The sequence below is a fragment of the Dysidea avara genome, chromosome 1, assembly GCF_963678975.1.
Source record: "Dysidea avara chromosome 1, odDysAvar1.4, whole genome shotgun sequence".
NCBI lineage: Eukaryota > Metazoa > Porifera > Demospongiae > Dictyoceratida > Dysideidae > Dysidea > Dysidea avara.
Window position 1 is genome coordinate 51,166,669 of NC_089272.1, and position 22,681 is coordinate 51,189,349.

The following is a 22,681-nucleotide window of genomic DNA, read 5'->3' on the forward strand; positions in this document are numbered from 1 at the left end:
TTCTAAAAAGGAGGGTTCCACTATCAGAGCATGTTGATGGAAGCTCTTATCTAGCTACCAAGTCAACATAAATACTCATTCTCCAGCAGTTTCACCATTAAATGCTACCACTTAGGCCTTTTAAATGCAGCTGAATCCTTTAAAGGTAACAGTGGATCACTAATGCTATAATTCTTTTTAGAGACGCTCATCATGTGTAAAAGTGCTGAGCAGCAGTTTCAAGTAATATAGAGGTAAAATAATTGTTTTGTCATATAAAACTTGTTATAAGTGGTTCTTTGACTAATAAACTGATTTTGGTTGTAGTGTATTTAAGAGAAACTTATCAGCAGCTCATCAAGTCACTGCCAAAAAGGGGGGTTCCATGGAACCCTTTGAACCCCCCTGGATCCACCCCTGATGTCTTATATATGTACACACCCACATGAGCAAAATTTTGACGGCTAAAAGCATCCTTTATATAAAGAGTTAGAGTGGTATGGGAGTGGGTGACATTGGACCGGGTATACTTCCTAAATATTTTGCTGGTTTGAAAAGTAGGTATGGTGTGTTTTGAGAAAGCTGGGTAATGCTTTTACAATGTGCTTTGCTAGTAAAAACCTTACTCCAAGGCTATCAAAGTAGCAAACGATTCAAATTAAAATGGTTTGTTAATCTCTGACTGATACAATAAACAAAGAAAGAATTCTGAAAATCAAAATTTGTTTTATAGAAGCCCCTTACAATGCATTTTAAAAACATTGCACAATAATATGCTTTATATTTCATTAATAACATAATTATTTGTTTACTATTAATCAGTAGTCTAATTTTTCAGATGTAATACACCATCAACTTGTTTTCCTCTATTGTAGTTCCCCAAGGGTCTTTTCCAGTGCTCAATGCTACACAATATGAATTTGATGTTGATGTTTATTCACCCATTGGTACAGTTGTGTTTGAAATACAAATACTTCTTTATATGGATTTTGATCTCGAGGTCACGTTTAGTGGCCCAGAGTCACAGAACTTCTCCTTTAATGGAAGCAGATCGGTGTACTATCATCTCATTGATCATATAGATGGTTTACCTACATGGTCTGTCACAATTGAAGAGCCCTTGAATCCTGATGATAATATAACCAAGCATCAATTTCAGTTACTGGAAAAACTGGCTGCCAATAATGATTTAACTAATTTTATAACTATAGATGTAGCAGATGTAATCCTCTATGAAAGACGTAAGTGATATTAGCTTACCTTCATTCATGCATACAGTATTACTGTATGTGCAAATCAGATAATGAATGTCTCTGAGTTGCAGCAAAAATCAACAATGAAGCTTGTTTATAGCACAGGGGAAGCTTTCTGTCATTATTGGTGGTAAGCTCCTGTTGCAGTAAATTAAATATGATTACTGATCACATGTTGTATGGATTAAATTAATTAACTAACGGTGCTTACTTACAAGATTGAGAGTGTTGCTACTGTGCTATGTCCACATAGATAATTCTACAGGGGGCCTGTGGGGCACAGGCTCCCCTTATGAAAAATATAGTTTTCAAAAATCTTGGGGGAAAGTTGTGGCATTCATTTGGCATGTTAGTTTTAGCATTTTTCATGTTATTATTTTAAGCCATTTTAAAGCATATTACTTGCAAAAATCCTGCAGCTATTGGGGTTGCACCCCCAGACCCCCCTAAAATTCTGGCTTATGGTACAGTCATACAACAGTTGCAGCATTTTGTGCTGTACCCCATGCCTAGAATAGCCAATATATACCAGTGCTGATAAATTTTAATGCTTAGTTCCTAGCACTTAAACTAACCTTAGATTTACAATTGGTATGGTTATGCGGTTGTATGAATTCAGTTGAATGCTGAACTGATTGGAAATAAAGTTTTACAATTCAAGAAGGTGTTCAGCTACAAAATTGTCATTTAAGTGCGTGTAGCTATATTGCTTTTATCAAGTTGATTCTCCCTATAGTGCTGACCTCATAATTGGTTAGACTAAGTGTAGGATATCTTCTCTTTCTGCGGTAATGTACTGTGCAATGAACAGCTAGACAAAATTTTAATAGCTGCAACACTTGGCTAAAATGTGTAATCCTGGTTTTACAGACTGATAAGAATATCTGCTAATCTAACAAGTGAACATGTTGCAATGCGTCAAATGATCAGTGAATAGCTAGAATTAGAAATACACTTGCTTGTATTGCACTTTCTTGTCAAGGTATTTAACAAAATTGTGTAATTCTTTTCTTGTTGGCTAAAATAGTGTGACGTATTTCTACATTTCCGAATCGATTTCTGGTGTTACCACGATTCTGGTGTTACCATAAGGATAGATGCTGGGAATCCATTGCTAAGGTACATGTACATATCACTTTAGGCAATAGCAACAATTACTAGGCAATGGTTGCTAAATGTGATCAACTTTTGCGGATGTTATTTTGGATTTCTGTTGCTTAGTAACCATTCTGATGCCTGTCTGTATCATTTTGTTTGCTGGTTTTTCGTTGAGTTTTTGACAAACCATTGATGGCTGGCTTAAGTTTGGTATCTGGGATTAATAGTTCTTGCATTTTGTCAACAGAAAGGAAACAGTCACACTATTCATTGGTGTAACTAGACAGTGCCAGGGCCCAGTGTAATAAGTTGAAGTCATATTCACAAGTAAAGCTATTAAAATAATTGTATTATTGAAATGATAATTATTTCTAGAGGTGAGTTTGAAGTGATTTCACAAAAAACAAAAGGTAATATTATAGCTGTTTTGCTGCCAAAACTGTGTGCTGCTGTCAAGATCTCGATCGATTGTTTGGCTTTTTCTACTACTCTATTGCTAATATCGTGGGCGTGACTTAATTGCTAACAACCGGGCCCATACCCTGGTTTAGTTATGTCACTGACACCATTCCTTCCTGTTTACAATAATCACACTGTTAATCCCAAATACCTCACAACCAACTTTTGTTCATTCCTGTTTACAATGATCACACTGTTAATCACAGCCAAACATCTTAATACACATACGAAACATTCTATAGTAGTAGTTGTCATTGCTGGCTTTGTAGCAGTTCAATCAGAAGCTAAGATTGTGACTGTAGGTATTAATATCAATAATTGCAGGTATATACAAAGATTGAAGTCCAAAATATTTGTAACTTACACATAACTATGTAACTGAAAACAAAGAAAGGAGGTTTAAACACTAATTCCAATTGTAATCCAATTTTGGAAAACCTACCTTTTCGGCATTGTTCAGTTTTCTGTTTTGTAACTAAAATAAAGTACAGGGTGTTGATCTTGTGTCAAATTTCAGCTTGACATCTTGTATGTAGGATTGCAGAGATATGGTCAATTTACTGTCTAATACATTACCGATTAACTTTTATAGTAAGTTATTGAATTTTGTGAATGATTAAGGGTGACAAATGGTGACAAATTACTCTGTTGACAGATAATTCCTGGTACCATCTAAATAATATTATGTAACAGTTTTGTGAAAAGGTGCATTTTTCACAAATTTTTATATGTCGGCAACCATTTATTATAACAGTTGACTCTAGCCTATTTGACTCCTTACTTGCTATTTGTGTCATATTGCAGCCAGATAATGTAGCTTTTAGTCATGAAATTTCAGGGTATATAAAAGGGTTAAAAGGTGTTATTAAGTTTTAAAGGTCAAACAATAAGTCAAATTTTACATGTGAAATGGTACCTTTTTCTCTGACTGTCAAATACAAAGGTTGAGTTTAGCCATTCCATTACCTGGACTAATCACCCAATTTGTAAGTTAATTGGTATCCCATGTGTATGAAATTACTACATGCTCTGGTATAATCATACATATACACTGTATCCAAAGCTATGGGTGTGGAACTTTACAGACAAAGAAGGTTGAATAGTTACTTTATCCATATGTGCAAAAGAAATTAAAAGAAATAATGAAATTGAGCTTTCCCAAAATTTTAGCGAGTGCTCAAAAGGTAGGTTTTCCAATACCCCATAATTTGCTTAAAGGTAAAGCACAAATGTTATATGTGTTGTCAATTTGTAATTATTATGTATGATAGGTGCATATAGCAGGATGATTTCATACAGAGTAAGCAAGGAATTTGTTTTTTTATGGTAACTGATTGTTCCTAAGCAGATGGAAGTCCATACATGAAACAATAGAAGTCAACTACATCATAAGTGCACACCAGCATAGCAGCTTGTAAATTTGTTACATTGATCACACAGTGACACATGATATAATTGCTTGTTCAGGTGCATGATATAGCTGGCAGTCTAAACTCCTTGAGTTCCTGACTATTTCTTCAGTAATACTGTGAACAGCATAAGTTTCACATGACTTAAGTTTGGAGAATCTGGTGAATCAAGGAATTTCACCAAACTTTTATTCACCAATTAATTAATATTGCTAACTATTGGCTGGGTAATAATTTTGCCAAACTTTCATCAGCCAACTTGCTTTGCAATCTGATTCACCGAACTTAATTGATGCCAAACTTCAGAATCTGTCGTTTGTCTGTTGTATTGGGTGGTCACCACCCAGGTTGTTGATAGTAGCTCTCAGAACCTATACTAGCATAACTGAAACTGTTAAGTACAGTTGGTGAGACAATTAATTACACTTTGGACAATAAAGCACATGTCACGCCTCAAATATGCTTAACAAAAATAAAGTAAACAATGATTTCTCTTTGATCTCACTCTAGTAGCTTTTGAAATATTTTATGCTGTTCAAAAACCATTAATTTTTTGTTCAACTACAGTACTCAACAGTATACTAATTTAATACCACGGCATTAACAGCCAAGTGATGTCTGGTAAAATACTTGTTGTGATATGTGGTAAACATATGATTACTGCTTCGTTTGTTTCATAAAGAGCAAGGAGATATTCGTTTGGTTGGTGGAACTGTACCATCTGATGGTCTTGTTGAGATTTGGTACAACAGTACATGGAGAGCAGTTTGTAATAGTCCCTTTGTAGACTGGGGTATCATTGAAAGCAATGTGGTCTGCAGACAGCTTGGATATCAAGGTGCTTTAACACAAACAAGGACAGATAACTATGTACAGGGTGATCCATTCATACTTCCTGTTCAGTGGTCATGTAGAGGATATGAGTTAACTATACTTGAGTGTTTAACATCAGACACGTCTATTGAGTGCTTTGGCGCTGGAGTAGCTTGTATGGATATCACTGGTAAGCTTTTTGTAAACTATGTTAAAGCATCCGAAGACTCTAGCCATACGAAGGGTTACAATGTTAATATTCACAATGCTTACTAGCTACTATTGTTAAAAATATTTTTTTCTCTCGTTAATTGAGTTCACTTTTCCATGAGGTTGCCAGGTATTTTGTAAGAGGCCATTCTCACTCGTTCTCTCCCAAGTTCATAGGGATAAATACATCCATGTACAGATTTCTACCCATGGCAAAGAGTAGAGAATAGGGGCCCTCAATGTAATAATCCTGTATTTAAGAATTTTATTTACACCCAGTTAAACCTACCAAAACTGTAGTATAGTGTCTAACATATTCACCTGAAGGAGCAAATTAAGACCAGCTTTGAGTCTTTGCCTGAAAGAATGTGTTACAGTAAGCAAACAATATGTGACCGGGCCTGCGATAATAGGGCATGTGGGCACATGATTTTTGCTTACTTTTTCACACTTTCATCACTCATAACTTTTTGTACCATTATGCTATGGCATTGCAATTTTCAACTCTTAGTAAGCATTTAATTGGCATCATGATGCAAGTTACAGAATGGAAATATACTTTTCCAGTACTGTGATATGACCTGTAGAGTGATGGGGTGTAGTTTGTGCCCACATGCCCTGTTTTCGCAGGCCCAGTCACATATACACAAACTATAACTCAAACAAGATATTTCTCTGCATTAGTAGTGTATGTAATAGGACAGTTATCTGTGGTATTCGGGATCAATAGTGCGAGCATTGTAAACAGGAAGGGGTAAAATAGTGCGAGGTGAAGCCGAGCAGTATTTCCTTCTGATTTATAATACAATGCAAGAACTATTAATCCCGAATACCAGTCATCTGTCCTATTATAAATTAATTCAACAACCATAGCAACCATTACTAAGCAGCACAAAAGTAAAAAAAAACCACAGCAAAATGCTAACTACACTTAGCAACTGTTGCCTAGCAACCGTACCTATGACACCAAAGTGACATTTGCCTTACCAACCATTGCTAAGCAACCATATTGTTGATATGCCATAGGGCATATGTCACTATGGTAACACTACTTGTCACATCGGACATGTGTTTCCAACAGAATCACATGATACTATTGTAGCCAATCAAATTAGTATTACAGATTTTTGCCAAGTACTAATTCTGTTGGCTAATTGCTTGACGTATTCACAATATGTCAAGGTGCTATTGAGAGTATTATACTGTAACACATTCTGTAGTTGGTTACTGGTTGAAATTGGTGTAGTTGTGGTAAGTTTCCTGAGCGGTGCATATATAGCAAAATAAATACAGTTACAAAATATTTTATAGATGGCAAATTTGAAAAAGAATACTACAACAACTCAACTTATCTATATTAATAAATTCTAATTATGTGGCGTTGCAGCAAAGTACCTAATTACAACAAATATTCTGCGTATACAGAACCCAATGGAATACTGCTACATTTATTTATGGTACTGTACTTCTAAGCCATTTTTTGTGGAAAACTTTGTTTCGTCAAATTCGATCACCTTTTTATTATTGTTTATGATATTGCATAGATGGATGTTCACAATATCCATGGTACTTTGATCCTACTAGTAGAAAATGCGTAGAGACATGTCCATCAGGAACAGTAGGAGCAGTTACTGGAAGTGTTGAAACTGTGACCACTGATCGTTTGAGGGCCTGTGTATCAAGTAAGTCAATATTCTGTTACTTTTAATGTCAATGAGAGCTGAAAGTGCTAGAAAGTCAACTTCTTAAAAAATTATGCACTGACTGAAGTATTTCACAGGAAGATAATTATAAGTTGTACATAGTTATAGAGATGATCACATTATTAGTTCTCATAATAAAAAAATTATACCTTAAAGTACTTTCATTCTGCTTTTGTATGCATCCACTCAAAAATAGGGAAGCTGTAAATAGTGGTGCAGCCTTTAAATGCCATGGTGAAAAGGCTGTGAAATCAAAGGTGGTGGCCAAGAAATGGCTGCAGTGATGTTAATGCTAGCAATTTTAACAGTACCGGCATGCCATTATTAGAATGTATTGGCATTAAATATCATTGGAGCAATTTCCTGGCAACCACGTTTCATTTCACCACTTTTTTTCACCCAGGCATTATTAGGCTGCACCATTTTTTCACTGCTTAGCTGTTTTTAAGTGGATTTTACTTCTTGTAGTTTATAAGTTTCCAAACCAGCCTATGGCTGACTTTGAGGTTCATCTACACATTCACAATGTTGATTAATGAATACAAACTTGTAATTGTATTGCATTACATGCTTTACTTCAATAGTAATTTTGGTAACATTATTGTAATCTCCACATTTCTGAGGACTTCTCGTAGAACATGCATAGAATGATCTGTAACTTCCAACGGCAGATCTACTGCATGCTTTTCTAATACTATAATAGATTGTGCATTTTGGGGACTTCCAATTGAACATACATAGAATGTTCTAGAGCTTCCACTGGTAGATCTGTTGTATGCATTACTGCCATATAATATTATTTTAACACTCTAATAGACTGCACATTTTTGAGGACTTCTACAATAGAACATAATAATTATGTGGAATTAATCTAGAACTTCCATTGGTAGAGATCTATTGCATCCTTTACTGCAATTATTGTCATTGAGTACACATTTTTGAGGATTTCTAAAGAACATACATAGAAATTTCTACTCTAAAACTTCCATTCGTAGCTAGGTCTACAGTGTAAATGAAATCATAAATTTTTATTTTTACATATAAGCAGATTTAGATTAGAATTATTGGTCATAAATTTAAAGCAGAAACTAAACGAATTTATCAGCCAAGATAGCAGTGGTTTGGTGGTTAAGGATTCAGGTGTTATTTTTGAAAACTTTTTTTGTGCACTTTTTAACCCGAGATGACTGCTCCTATTGGAATATCTCAATCCCACAATTTTACACTTGCTGGCTAATTTTTGCTTTATAAATTTGTAGCTGTAAATCTGTTGTGTTTCTAATCACCAAAAGGCATTAATATGATAACCAGCATATGTACACACAAATTTTCTAGTTATTCCCATACTAAATTTATCCTGTACCCATGACAAAATCGTAACTCCTTGGATATTGCACCTAGCATGGTATGAGCTGACTGACTGAATACAATAACCATTTAGGTAATACGTACATGACATTACCATGAGTGACCCATACTAGACTCTGTCATATACAATAATGTGATTCATTCATAGCACAATATCTTGATAGTAATGAATCTACAAAAGCACTATTTGTGACTCAGTGTGCGAAAAGGAGTGTAATATAGCCTTTTCAATTGCATACACATGACAATCCATAACCTGTGAATAAGGTACAAGCCTACAATTTGATCCTTCACACTCCTAACATAGCATTAATTGTAGGTGTAATTACAAGGTGATAGCTTTAGTAGACCAGGAGTTATGATAAGACAACCTTAAGAAAACTGGTAAGACTATATAAGACCTCTTTTCACAGACCGGGTCACTTTTATGTGTGACACACAGGGTGAATGACCAGATTAGATAAGTAAGCAAGGATATTGCACATACACACAGATGCTTATAGGAAAACAGTGATAACGATAATAACTTAAAAGTGTATTGTGGTAATAAAACACTGAATGTTGTGATTAAAAATGATGAAGTAGTGATTAACATTTACACTGGTGTATAAGGTGCCACGTAGTGCGCCATGTCCATCATGACATCCATTTGTAACAAGTTAACATTCATCAAAACATTCATACATATCAATAGCTACAAATGAAACATTAATTCGTACACAAAAAGTGTTCATATACAGCAAACACTGATCACAACTGAACCTCCGTCACTAGGTGTAGTACATGAAAGTTTAGTGCGTATAAATAGCTGGAAATATAATGTAGTCTTGATGTGTATCTGTATGTGTGCACATAATATGATCAATCTTAAGGGGTGGTTACCCTCAAGATGTACACTGATCAAACCCTTTGGTATATTTAAATGATGTAATGAAGAGTGACATAATGCACACATGTGGTTTTTGTAGTATTTAAGAGACTACACATTGTATTCATTCATTCTTAGGTTTCGTTACTTCTTTATTGTAGTTGAATATTGTTGGGTTGTTGTATAGGTCCATTCTTGCTAATAGCTAGCTTGGTCCTACTAGTGTACTTAGTTAGGCTATACAGCTATGGTATGTTTGGATTGTTGTTGTTGTTATTATTGTTATCTATTGAACCTAATATTCTACAAACCCATTTAGTGCACACTGCCCTAGGGGTGTTGACACATCAATCAACGTGTTATAATCACTATTAAGTGTGCATCTATATCTTCAGAATAAACATTCCATCTGTTTGTTTTTCTCTATTGCAGTTCCTCCATCTTACATCTCAGTCTTCAATGCTACGCAATATGAATTTGACATTGATGTTCATTCACCTATTGGAACTGTTGTATTTAAAATACAAGTGTTTTTCCAACTTTGTCAATCACTAGAAGTCGATGCAAATGTGCCACACTCACCGAATTTCAACTTTAATGGAAAATTGTTGGTGACTACTAATGCTTCGTCAGATGGTGATTATGAACCTACATGGTCTATCACACTTGAAAAGCCCTTAAATCCTGATGATAATATAATCAAGTATCAGTTTCAACTGGTGGCTACTGCACATCACTGTGCGGAAGGTAGCCATACACATTTAGCAGATGTCATTCTGTATGAAAGGCGTAAGTGATTTTGTTATCTTATTTATCCGTACACGAATGAATAATTATATATTAAATTTACATACAACATCCTATAAGTCAATGAAAACTTGTTTGTGTGTAGCAGTGAAAACCTACACTGTAGCATTGAATGAATATTGAGTGTCAAGTTTATTATACTACAAGTAAAGTGAAGTTCAAGTGTAAGAATAAAGTGGGAATTATAAAATAGACAATGTTCTACCACAATAAAAACAAATACTGAAACAAGCTGAATTCAAGAGTAGCTAGCATGTGTTGTCGAATTATTGCACACCAATAAGAAGTACTGTGCTGTGAAGGTTGAAATGCAGAGTATGATTATTAATTTTGAAACTTATTTTTAACAGTAATTGGACATTATTTACCACATAGCTACTCCTGTATCCATCTTGTTTTGGTACTTTTTATTTCAGGACTACATTGTGTATATTAAATTCTGAATGTTTCTTATACTTTTTGATTATATTCATGACTTGCATAGCTATCACAAAATTATGCTATACAAACACATAATGAACTAATGTAAGAATAATTTTTAAAAGTAAAGCATGGGAATAGAGATCACTGAAAAAACAAAAGAAACAAGAGTCTATGCAAGGTTAAACACACACAAGTCTCTATTTGGACATAGTGGATATGGAAATAAGAGACTAAAGGAAATGTGACCAAATTTTGGAAATCACTCATATCGGCGCATTTGACACCTAAAATTTTTAATATTTAATGATCACATAACAAGCTTTATTGTGCAAATCTACTTGTTAATCGTATTCAGCCACTCTTAATAATATTATATTAAATTACAAGGAAGTTCTTGAAACTATGCTCTACTTGTAATAGCCACTCACTCAATGTATAATTCTAAGTATTTCATTCATGCCGTTATGGATGATTTTCCAAAGTTAGATCACAAATGATACTATAAGTATTGTAGCTAGCAGTATACTCTTCAAGATGGCTTGCAAAAAAATAGGGCACATAAAATTATCTTACCTACTTTTTCACACTTTGACAACTCATAACTTTTTACAGAATGTTTAGTATGGCAGGGGTAGATCTAGGGTTTTCAGAAGGGGGTTTCCACAGAAAACTCTTCAGTTTTGATAATTGTTTCTAGAGGCGCTTGTTAAGCAAGGACATGTATTTGATATTTATGTAATTTTGTGTATATCAGCAATGATATATCTACTTTCTGGGTAAGGAAGAATAAGTATCAGTGTATAATGGCTGAATAACTAGCTCTTCTGGAGTAAGTCCAATCCAAAAGGGGGTTCCAGAAACCTCAGAAACCCTGCCCCTGTATGGGCCATGACATTTTAGGCTTTGTACAATTTACAGAATGCAGATGCTTCATATAGATAATTACCTGTTATTGATGGGCCTACATGCCCTGTTGTCTTAGGTACCTAATCAAATAATGATAGACGATATCAGATATGCATACCCATCAGGGGCGGATCCATGGGTGGTCTTTGGGGTCTCGAGACCCCCCCTCAGGATGAACTCAGACAGGAAATCTAAGAGAGAAAGTGTAGCGATGGAATGGAACCAGTCGAACTCCTCTAATAGAGCAGTCGCTAAATATTACAGCATCACATAATCATTGCGCACGTGATATCGATTTTCGAACTCAGTGAAAATGGCGGAAGACAGGCGCTTACCGTGAGTGGAAGAACTGGAAACTCCAAAGGGTTCTAGTCACTGATGTTGCACAGGTACGTCTGGTTAGTAGTGTATATGAAATAATGTAGACTTTATACTGCCAATTACTTCTTTTGCACTTGACCCCGCCTGACATTTGGTCATGTGATACCAGTCGGCTGGATTTGAGATCTCCCAGAAGACCCAGGATCAATGGTGCTTCCTATGGATGAATCACAGAATAATGCAGGAGTTATTTCAGTAGTAGTCAGGAAGGACTGTGATGGATAAGAGTTCCATCGTGCTCAAGATAGAAGACTTGGAAGTTGTGTATGTAGTGAGTTAGCGAGATCTACAATAGCGTAGTATAGTAATAAGCTGCACAAATAGCAGTGTAGGTTACCAGCTAGTTAGCTAAACGCACCCATCTTGCTCGTCAATGTTTGCCTAACGGCACATTTTTGTGATCTTGAGGGGGGGGGGGACCTTCACCCAACCTGGAGACCCCCCTCTTGAAAAATCCTGGATCCGCCCCTGCCCATTGAGTTTGAATAGAGATCTGTGTGTGTGTTTAACATGCAGGCTTGTTAGACTCTTGGTTCTTTTTTTTTTTTTTTTTTGGTGATCTCTATTACCATGTTTTAATGTTTTTTTCAATACTAGTTTCTTTACATTAATATGAATTCATAATTTTATGGGTAGCTAACATGTTAAGTTGCTGTCAGACTCATTAGGCATGAGGCTATTATGCTCCTGAATCTGAGCATTATGCTTTTGAGCAGTGCTCAAAAAATCATCCATTATGCTTTTGAGAAATGCCCATCATTCCCAAACTTATGCCACCACCTTTGGCCAATAATGCCAGTTTATTGCTGCAGTTTATTGCTGCATTAAACCATTTACATTGATATTTCAGCTCCAAATAGCTTCTATTCTTTTAGCTGGTTGCTATATTAGAGTATTTCATTTCTGTGAGACTGCTTTATTTAGGGGTGTACCGATTTTACCGGCAATTTTTTGAAAAATAGGATGGTAATAGCAAAGAGCATAATGCTGGAAAAATAGATGGAATATTGGAAAAGTAGATGCTCAGGAACTGGAACTTAGCTCATTTTACATGACAAAGATAGAGAGACTCTAATAGAACAGTCACGCATCCATAGAAAAACAGCTAAAGATCGAGATGCTTTAATATAGCAGTCAGCATGATATGAGGTATTCTAATATAGAGCAGTCACATGTGCTTGAAAGCTTGAGATACAGCAGTAAATCTTTATTCATGATGAGCAAAATAATCAAGATTTGAGGAAAATATTGAGCAAAATAGGCAAGAAAAAAAGAATTGCTGTAAAGAAAAATAAGTGGAAAAAAGCAAAATAGGCTCAGCCCTGATTGATTTATTGATTGATTTATGATTACCCTCTGACGATCAGCATAATGCCGTTCTTCCTCGCCAGAGCAACATACACACACACACACACACACAAAAAAAAATACACAATAACAAGTACAAAACTAAACACAGAAACACAGAACAAACACATATATAACTCTAATGCAATTTACAAAGATGATCAAATAAATTACATGAAAATAAAAAAGGGCGACAGTCTGTAGTAGCGGTGTGCTGATTTTGCCAGCAATTTTTTGGAAAAAGAGGATAATAAAAGCAAAAAGCAAAATGCTGGAAAATAGGTAGGTGAAATTTGGAAAAGTGGATGCTCAAGTACTGGATCTTAGTTCATTTTACATGATTACTATTGAGATACTCTAATAGAACAGTCACGAACACACAAGCTAAAGATCAAGATACTCTAATAGAGCAGTCACCATGTTATGAAGTATTCTAATAGAGCAGTCACATGTTCTTGAAAGCTTGAGATACTACAGTAAATATTTATTTGTGATGAGCAAAATAGATAAGATGTGAGCAAAATATTTAGCGAATTAAGTAAGAAAAATGAATAGTGAAAGAAAAATAGATGGAAAAAGCAAAATATGCTCAGCCCTACTACAGGGTGACTTTCTACAGGATGGACTTGTATCTTAACTAAACATTGTACATGGTGATTTTTAAGTTGGTTCAGCTTTCTGCAGAGTGATTTTAAGTTGGCTCAGTTTTCTACAGGGTGATTTTTAACCTAGCTGAACTTTCTATAGGGTGAATTTTAATTTGGCTGAGCTTTCTACAGGGTGATTTTTAACCTACAATGTAACTGAACTTCCTACGTGGTGCTTTTTAACTTGGCTGAACTTTCTCCAGGGTGACTTAACTTAGCTGAACTTCCTGCAGGATGGACCTGTAGGGTGATATTTAACTTAGCTGGACTTTCTACAGGGTAATTTTTAACTTGGCTGAACTTTCTACGGGATAAAACTGTATATTAACTGAATGTGATATTTAAGTTGGCTCAATTTTTTGCAGGGTGATTTTTAACCTAGCTGAACTTTCTACAGGGTGATTTTTAACTTTGCTGAACTTTCTAAGGTTACTTTGTACAAGATGGACTTTTATATTAACAGAACTTTCTACACAATGATTTTCTAAGTTGGCTGAGCTTTCAACAGGGTGATGTTTAACTTTTATTGAACTTTCTACAGGGTGATTTTTAACTTGGCTAAACTTTCCATATAAAAACTTACCATTGAGAATTGTCAAATAAAATGTGTAACAGTGCCAAAATCAAAATTACAACCAATGATCACTTTATGGGCAATATAGTGTCCATTATTTGTTTTCTGCCCTTAGATCACAAAATGAACTGACCAAACTCTGATTCTTTGAAGGTTATCAGAATGGATAGACTGATTTCTCCAATAGAAAACACATACATTTTACATCACTTCATATTATCTGAAAAAGCAAGACACAGGAACATCACATGGATACAAACTAAACGCCAAACAAAGCTAATATGTGACCGGATTTCATATAACAAGGCTTCCACACACACAAAATCAAACTTACGATTTTACCAGAAATGGATTGCTGGTCTAATACACTATCATATTTCACACTGTACTTCCTTCAGCACTGGCAAGTCTGGTTTCTGTAGCAGCTTTCTTCCGACCCTGTCAAAGCCACGAGTGTGAGATTGGCACCATTAAATGGCCATGGCTTTGTGATAATGGTGTGTAGTGAGCTGGGACTTCACAGTGAGCTCGCCAATAGTGTTCTCAGTCAATTTGGAGTAATTTGAGGGCCATGGAGGGCCATGGAGAGCCCAAACTTGGCCTCTGGATTCAAATCGTCTTCTTACTCCATTTTATACCCGTATATTAAGACCACCGTCCACCCCCACCCTCCCACCCTTATTACTACCATCTGTGATATTATAACCTGCTCGAAAAAAGCTGCTCAAAACAGGGCAAATTTTGGGTATCAGAACTGTATACACCCACTCAGTGATAGCTAGTGAACAGATGAACAATTGGTGCAAATTTTGTTTGCACAGCTGTAGGCACTGGGAAGTTATTACACAATGATTCCTTAAAATCACCATATCTCCTAACAAAGCTTTGTGCGTCGAAGCCTTGTTTTGTCAAATCCAGTCACATATAATGCTGTAATAGCTGCCAACCATATATGTGACTGGATTTTAGAAAACTGATGTAAATCGCACAATAGAATTTTCGAGATAACCGCATTTAAATATTTAAAACCATTGTAACTTGCCAAGGATAGTGAGCACGCGTATGATATTTACACAAGACATGCATCAATATATTACCTTTCAGACTACTTCTAGTACTTGTAGAGGCTTGTAGAGGCTTTGTAGAGGTTCCCACCAAATAAGATAGAAAATCTGAGCAGTTGGACGAGCAAAGTAGTATCACCAGAGCTAACAACTGGTGGGTGGTGGGGACCGGAGGCGGGTTAGGGGTTAGACTTCAAAATGTAGTTCTAGCATGATTTGAAGGTCAGACACGAGATATCAGGGCTGTGCTGGCTCCTTAGTGGTTGATATACAGTAACAACCACACAGAAAGCATCTGGCCATGAGTTAGACTTCAAAATGAAGTTCTAGCGTGATTTGAAGGTCAGACACGAGATTTCAGGGCTGTGCTTGCTCCTTAGTGGTTGATATACAGTACAAACCACACAGAAAGCGTCTGGCCAACAGTTTGAGGCCATCCACCTATTCGCCACTGGTTCTCTTGAAGCCAGGTTCTTCAGAAGGCCAGAAACCGCCACTCAAGGTATTCACACCACCCAGAACAGACGCCTATTAAAACCAGCCTCGAGTGGTTTGGGCAATGCTGAGGGTCAAAACTAATAGCATAGTAGTGTAGCTATTCATTGGTCGTGTAAGTTTAATTTTGATGTGCGATTTGGATCGGTTCTCCAAGATCTGGTCACATATATTGGATTATCTCCTTAGTGAGGTCACTAGGAAATCACTAATGCAGTTACGTGACACAAGATCATAGTGTGAACAATACAAATTTAATGTTGTAAAAATATTACACCACTACTTTTGCCATCAAATAGCAAGCTGGTCACAGAAAGGCTTTCTATTAACAAGGTAGGAATGGCCAAGTCCTATACTATGATAAGCAATCCGTATAATTGTACTTTAGCAACCTTGGAGGTAACTGTACCAGCAATTTCACCAACTTTATGAAAATCCTGTATAAACATGCGTATTTTACACAAAAACTCAGGATAATTATTTGTACGGTATATTTGACAAATGTTTTGATATGCTACAGGTTAGACTATTAACTTATAATTAGCTGAACTCTCTTCAGGATGACTTGTAACTCAGCTGAACTCCCTTGATGACTTGAACTAAACTTTGCACAGGATGACGACTTGAAACTTAGCTGAGCTCTGCACAGGATGACTTGTAAGATAGCTGAACTCTCTACAGGATGACTTGTAAATTAGTTGAATTCTCTACTTGTAACTTAGTTGAACACTTTAATAGAGTGACTTGCTGACTGCTATAATAGGGTGACTGTACTATTAGAATATCTTGATTGCGCTCTTGCCACACGTAGTTGGATTTCGCTTTATAACTCAATCGCCTTTAATCTGATTTCTTTATACTACTGTATCATCTTTATATGATAATAAGCATGTTCGCCAAGTAGTATTGGATTTTTTATTTACAAAACTCTATCATGCAAGCATTACACATGTTTGGTTTTGGCTTTCTAACTTCATGGTCTATATTTCGATTTGTTTCAAACCAAAGTTAATCTATCCAGACACCCATTTCAGAAAGGGATTTATCCTGCAGGCATGACAGTAGTTCGATATTTTTTACAAATAATTGAGCATAACTCTGTGAATTTCCACCAAAATTGGTACTGAGGTTGGCCATTATAGCTCCTTTGTGCGTGCCAAATTTCAGATCAATTGGAGTATGCATTTGCGTTTTATGGTAGATTTTGTGAAGTGTGTGAAATGAAGATGAAAATGAAGAAAAAACTCGAAGCTTTGCTTGCTCATATTTCGAGAATGGCTAGGGCGATTTCCTTCTAATGTGGAATGTGGACTCTCCTAACTGGTGGGCACCTCAGTACAGCAAATTTCGTTCCAATCGGATTAAGGGTCACTGAGCTATGTAGCTAAATGTGAACATTGCGTTTTCTTTCTTCCTGTCAATACACCCACAATATGGCGTGCCAGCTTGGGCCTCATGACACACTATCGTGTGCCTTGATGTTATAATGATTGCATTCATATGTCATCTGAAATGCATCAATATCACAAGAATTCTGTGTAAAAATAACAAAGGAGTTATTGCTGAGCAGATACACTAACATATTGCACATGGAAGTAGGGACCCGCCGATTATGCTGGCATAATTATGAGCATAATAGGTGCCTGAAAGCATTGAGCATAATGCTAGCATAATAGGTAGAATATTTGTGTAATAGTATGAATCCTTGCTTATCAAAGTAGCTATAACAGAAAGATCGATATACTTTAATAGAACAGTCAGTAACTCTAATAGAACAATCACATAGCTGACTGTTCTATTAGAGTATATCGATCTTCTCTGTATAAATTATACAGTTTGACAAGTAAGTTTGTGCTTCAGCCACTTATTATTTATCCATAGACTGGAAATTATAAGTAGAGCATGAGAACTGAGGCATAAATAATTGGGCATAATTTGAGCATAATACTATTATGCTCAAATTATGCCCAATTATTTATGCCTCAGTTCTCAATACTTACCTATTATTAATAGGTAAGTATTGAGCATAAATTTAAGCATAATAGGTAAATTTTTGAGCAGTGCAGCATAGCATAATAGGTAAAATTATGAGCATAATCGGCGGGTCCCTACATGGAAGTGGTATGGCGTAAGTTGGAGCCATGTGCATAGCATTCACAGGAGCATCTACTTCTGTTGCAGACATTCATAATGCAATGGGGTCAAATAGAACTAGGTTCTTTACAGGTGTACCTCACACTAATGCATTTGACAACTAGTGCTGTTATGTACATTAAAACAATGTTCCGTGTTAGAGATTTGTATGATTGTTTATTTGTTTAGTGTGTACGCTTAATGTCTTTTTTGTGGAAAAGTTATCGTGGCTAGAATTAGGGCAAAAGTAGGAAATAGAGCTGTGTAGATGTGGTGATTGCACCATGGGTGTGCACTGTTTGAATCTGCCAAGTGCACACTGCCTGTGGTGTTGCCACACCAATCAGTATGACAATAGTGATTACATTGAGGCTATTGAGCTATCATACTCACAATTACCACTATTTACACTATTTCCAAGGGCACCGTATAATTACTCCCAACAGTTTTTATTAGTACTAATCTAATAACACTTTTGTTTTGTATTATTATAATGCCTATATAAATGCTGTGGTTTTATCTTATAATATTTTTAGGGATATGACAATTGTGGAGGTATACATATGTTTATTTATATTATTCTTTTCATATTTTTCATGAAGAGCAAGGAGATGTTCGTTTGATTGGTGGATTCCTACCATCTGATGGTCGCATCGCGATTTGGTACAATAATACTTGGAGAGCAGTTTGTGACAGCCCTTCTAAAGAATGGAGTATCACTGAAAGCAATGTGGTCTGCAGACAGCTTGGATACGATCGTGCTTTAACACCAACGAGAGTACCTGACTTCAAACAGGGTGATTCATTTATACTTCCTATTCAGTGGTCATGCTTGGGAGATGAGTCAAATATACTTGAGTGTATGACATCAGACACATCTAATGAATGCTTTGCTGCTGGAGTAGTTTGTATAGCTGCCCCTGGTAAGTTATTTGTATACCAAATTAATTTCTTTTGTTAGTAAAGAAGGATTTTGCAAAATTATCGTCATTACACCTCATTACCAAATATGTACAATACTTTTGTTGAAAATTTTTGTTTGCCAAACAATCGTTTTATCAAACCTTACTTTTTGAAAGTAGATGATCAATCTTACTTTGCAAAAATTTTAAACCACTGGATTCAATAAAATCCACCATGTATCAAGGCCGTAGGACACGGTCAGGCCAGTCAGGCCAAAGCCTGACCACTTTTGCAGATATGCACTACCGATTTATTGTAACTGATGATGGACAACATGCAATATTTATTGCTAGACTACTACAGTGCATTAGCTAACTCACAGACTAGTGCTACTTTAAATTGGCTGCTGGAACGAAGTGTGACTTCCTTGTCACGTGATTCATATTAATATATTATTTGAATTGCATGCTTTAATCAAATATGCGACTTGCGACAGTGCAGGACGTACAAATTCAAGAACAATATTCTTTTCGGTTCCACTCCTAATGTTTGGAGAAATGTCAAATCAACTTCCGGGTGCTTCCACAATGTCAGTTTGACAAGAAAACTGTAGTCGAGGCACTCATTTTCATGGACTCAAATAATATTATGGCAAATTATTATGCTGAAAATCACTCTAGATGTCATTTAATTTCAAAATTTTCTTGGGGACATGCTCCAGACCCCCTAGAGAGCTGTGCTGCATTGTCATTAGTATTTCCATCTTGAAAAAGGCAACAACCTCCTTCATAGCTGTCTCCTCCCTATTGTGTGAGAGATAGATGGCATGACCACTCCTACGTGTAAATTCTCTGCTACAGCCCTGCTGTATTATTCAATTATTATTATGTGCAATATAGCTTGGTTGAGAAAAGGGTGCCTCCAGGCAAATCAGTAGTATTTCTGTGACATATTTACTAATGAAGTATAAGAAATAAGAGGAATATTAAATTATAGTAGGATCATAATTAGACCAAAGCAAGTTGAAATGCTCAAATTTCATTGGCTCCTTACAGGTGTCTAAATCCTGTACATCCTTGTTTATGTCTCAATAGATCCCCATCTCTAAGGTGATACAAAATATGGCAGTTAGGTGCCTGTAAAATTGGCAACGTATTGGCATTTAACTGGACATCATCTGCCCTACTAATTACAAGGAGCGGTAATGGGCCTATTTATACTAATGAACACTGCATCTGTTGTTTACAAGTAGCTGTAAAGGGAGCTGTGGTCTAGATAAGTCATACATCGAAACACAGAATTTCATGGAATTTAGAAACTCTCAGGCCATGTGGTAGTGCCATCACAATGCAGGGACAAATTCCGTAGAACCCTGTCTTTTATGTCTAACTATTATTTAGTAGTGGGGAGAGTGATTCTTGGGTACAACTCTTGTCCTGTATGGTGGTTGGGTGCAGGTTCCCAGTATCCTAGGCATTAAAATAATAATATATTGACAATATTAATTTTTTAATTTGGCAGTTTGGTGACAACTTGCCAAATTTAATTTATTGCTTTGTACTTGTTATTATGTTTGCTATTGTGTAGATCCACATGGATGTACAGAATATCCAACCTACTTTGATCATGATAGTGGAGAATGTGTAGAGACCTGTCCAGAATTAACAATAGGAGTAGTTACTGGAAGTGTTGATGATGTGTCTGCTGATCGGTTGAGGACCTGTCAATTGAGTAAGTCAACTTCCATTTTAAATTTTGGTCAACTCAATTTCAACCACTGGTGAAACACTTTCATTAAGTCAAGTATACCATGGGAATAGAGATCACATAAAACAATAAGAGAAACAGTAGCTAAGAAAGCCAGATTGTTAAACACACATGACCTCTATTTGGACTCCATATATGGTAAAGATTATAAAAGAAAAAAATTGGCAGCATAATATACTTTGACAAATATCATAAATCTCTCTATTAGAACTGTCACCCCATTTCAAATATAGCTAATAGAGTAAGTACTCTTTAAACTTTCCTACTTATCCAATAATTACTCAACCAAGTACTAAAAATAATACGAAATGTGGTTACGATTATGTCATAAATAAATAATAAATAATGTTTGAGGAAACTACAAGGCCTACAGACATGTACTAACCGGGGATAGATTCGCCTGGTAACGAAGGTACAACCGTATAATAACGTGAAAGTGAAAAATGGTACAACTATTCTATTATTTTAACGCTGATCAAAACAACCTGTGCATTCCTGAGATGCCAGGTGGACCGTCGTTCGTGGAAGCAGACATAGAAAGGATTAGTGTTAGCTGATTAATTGTACATATGTCTCAGAGCCTGTTTTTTATTACAGGTGACTTTAATACTGCAAATAGGACCGGCACGCCCAGCTGCAGTTCAGTAGCATCCTTGTAGCTACGAATTACTCGCGTGGTTATTGGAATTTGTGGAGTGTTTACAGAAAAAAACAGCTGAACAGTGAGTCCCAATTCGCCGTGCCAGCTGCCCAGTGGATGCGCTCCGTGTCAAGAACAAGACTCGTAAGTGTAAACACTGAGTGAGTCCCAATTCGCCGTGCCAGCTGCCAGTGGATGCGCTCCGTGTCAAGAACAAGAGTAACAGTCCCAATTCGCCGTGCCAGTGGATACGCTCTATGTCAAGAACAAGAGTAACAGTCTGCCCAAGTGGCCATGCCAGCTGCCAGTGGATGCGCTCCGTGTCAAGAACAAGAGTAACAGTATGTTCAGGCTTGTTTATATACTTCATCTGGCTTCCTAGCCGCTGTATTAGTATTTCTAGCCACAAAGAGTTACAAGCTGCCTATCAACTGTACATTGCATATGCATAATAGTGTTTACATATCACTGCTGCGATGTGCCATTGCCACACCAATGTACTGGCACTTAGCTACCGGGGGTCTCTGGTGTGTCACTTTATTATACTGGCTTGATATGGAGTCATCAGTATGTTCATGCTTGTTTATATACTTCATCTGGCTTCCTAGCCGCTGTATTAGTATTCCTAGCCACAAAGACTTACAAGCTGCCTATCTACTGTACATTGTGTATGCACATAGTGTTTACATACATATCATTGCCGCAGCACACCAATGTACTGACACTTAGCTACCTGTGGCCTCCAGTGTGTCACTTTATTATACTGGCTTGATATGGAATCATCAATATGCTGATTGTGATGATGCTGTATGTACGTGCCCCGTTAGTAGGTTGGCCCGTTGGTAATTGTGCTTGGTTGAGTGTGCGGCGGGCCTAGCAATAATAATAATAATACAGTATGACTATATCAGATATGTTTATCCATTGAGTCCAAATAGAGATCTGAGTGTGTTTAACATGCTGAATTGTTTAGCTCTTATTTCTTTTTTCTTTTTTCTGCGATGTCAATTCCCATGTTCGAATTTTTTACACAAGTTTGTTTACGTTTTATGAATCCATTTATGGATATATAGCTAGCATGATAATAAGAGGTGCTGGTTTGTGCTTGATATTACACAGCACCAAAAATGTAGGTGTATCAAGAACACTAAACATGTATATCAAATCAGCGGAGTACAGTCAACTAATACTAGCAGAGTTAACAAACACCAGTGTAATGTTTACTTACAACTGAGAAGCCTTGGAAATTAATTTGAAAGAAGTATATCAAGTCAGTGGAGCAGTCAGCTAATATTTTCAGAGTTAATAAACAGCCGGTGTAATGTTTCCATACAAATGAGAAACCTTAAAAGTTAATTTTAAGTCCAATAGTAAACATGAAGTCAAAAGGACCCAATGACTTTTAAAAGAACTGAAATCTACCACAAACACCAG

The 22,681-nt window shown here is 36.3% G+C and overlaps 2 protein-coding genes across 2 annotated transcripts in view; one reads left to right on the forward strand and one right to left on the reverse strand.

Moving 5' to 3' along the window:
• LOC136268200 (uncharacterized) overlaps positions 1-22,681 on the reverse strand; it is a 356,730-nt gene that overhangs the window by 228,872 nt on the left and 105,177 nt on the right. The gene's annotated exons all lie outside the window — the stretch shown is intronic.
• LOC136247349 (uncharacterized) overlaps positions 1-22,681 on the forward strand; it is a 147,491-nt gene that overhangs the window by 66,298 nt on the left and 58,512 nt on the right. Inside the window, exons 6-11 of the mRNA XM_066038968.1 lie at positions 855-1,220; positions 4,881-5,201; positions 6,766-6,903; positions 9,593-9,949; positions 18,540-18,860; positions 20,428-20,571. Of these exons, the coding sequence (XP_065895040.1) occupies positions 855-1,220; positions 4,881-5,201; positions 6,766-6,903; positions 9,593-9,949; positions 18,540-18,860; positions 20,428-20,571 (1,647 nt within the window). The remainder of the gene's footprint in view (positions 1-854; positions 1,221-4,880; positions 5,202-6,765; positions 6,904-9,592; positions 9,950-18,539; positions 18,861-20,427; positions 20,572-22,681) is intronic.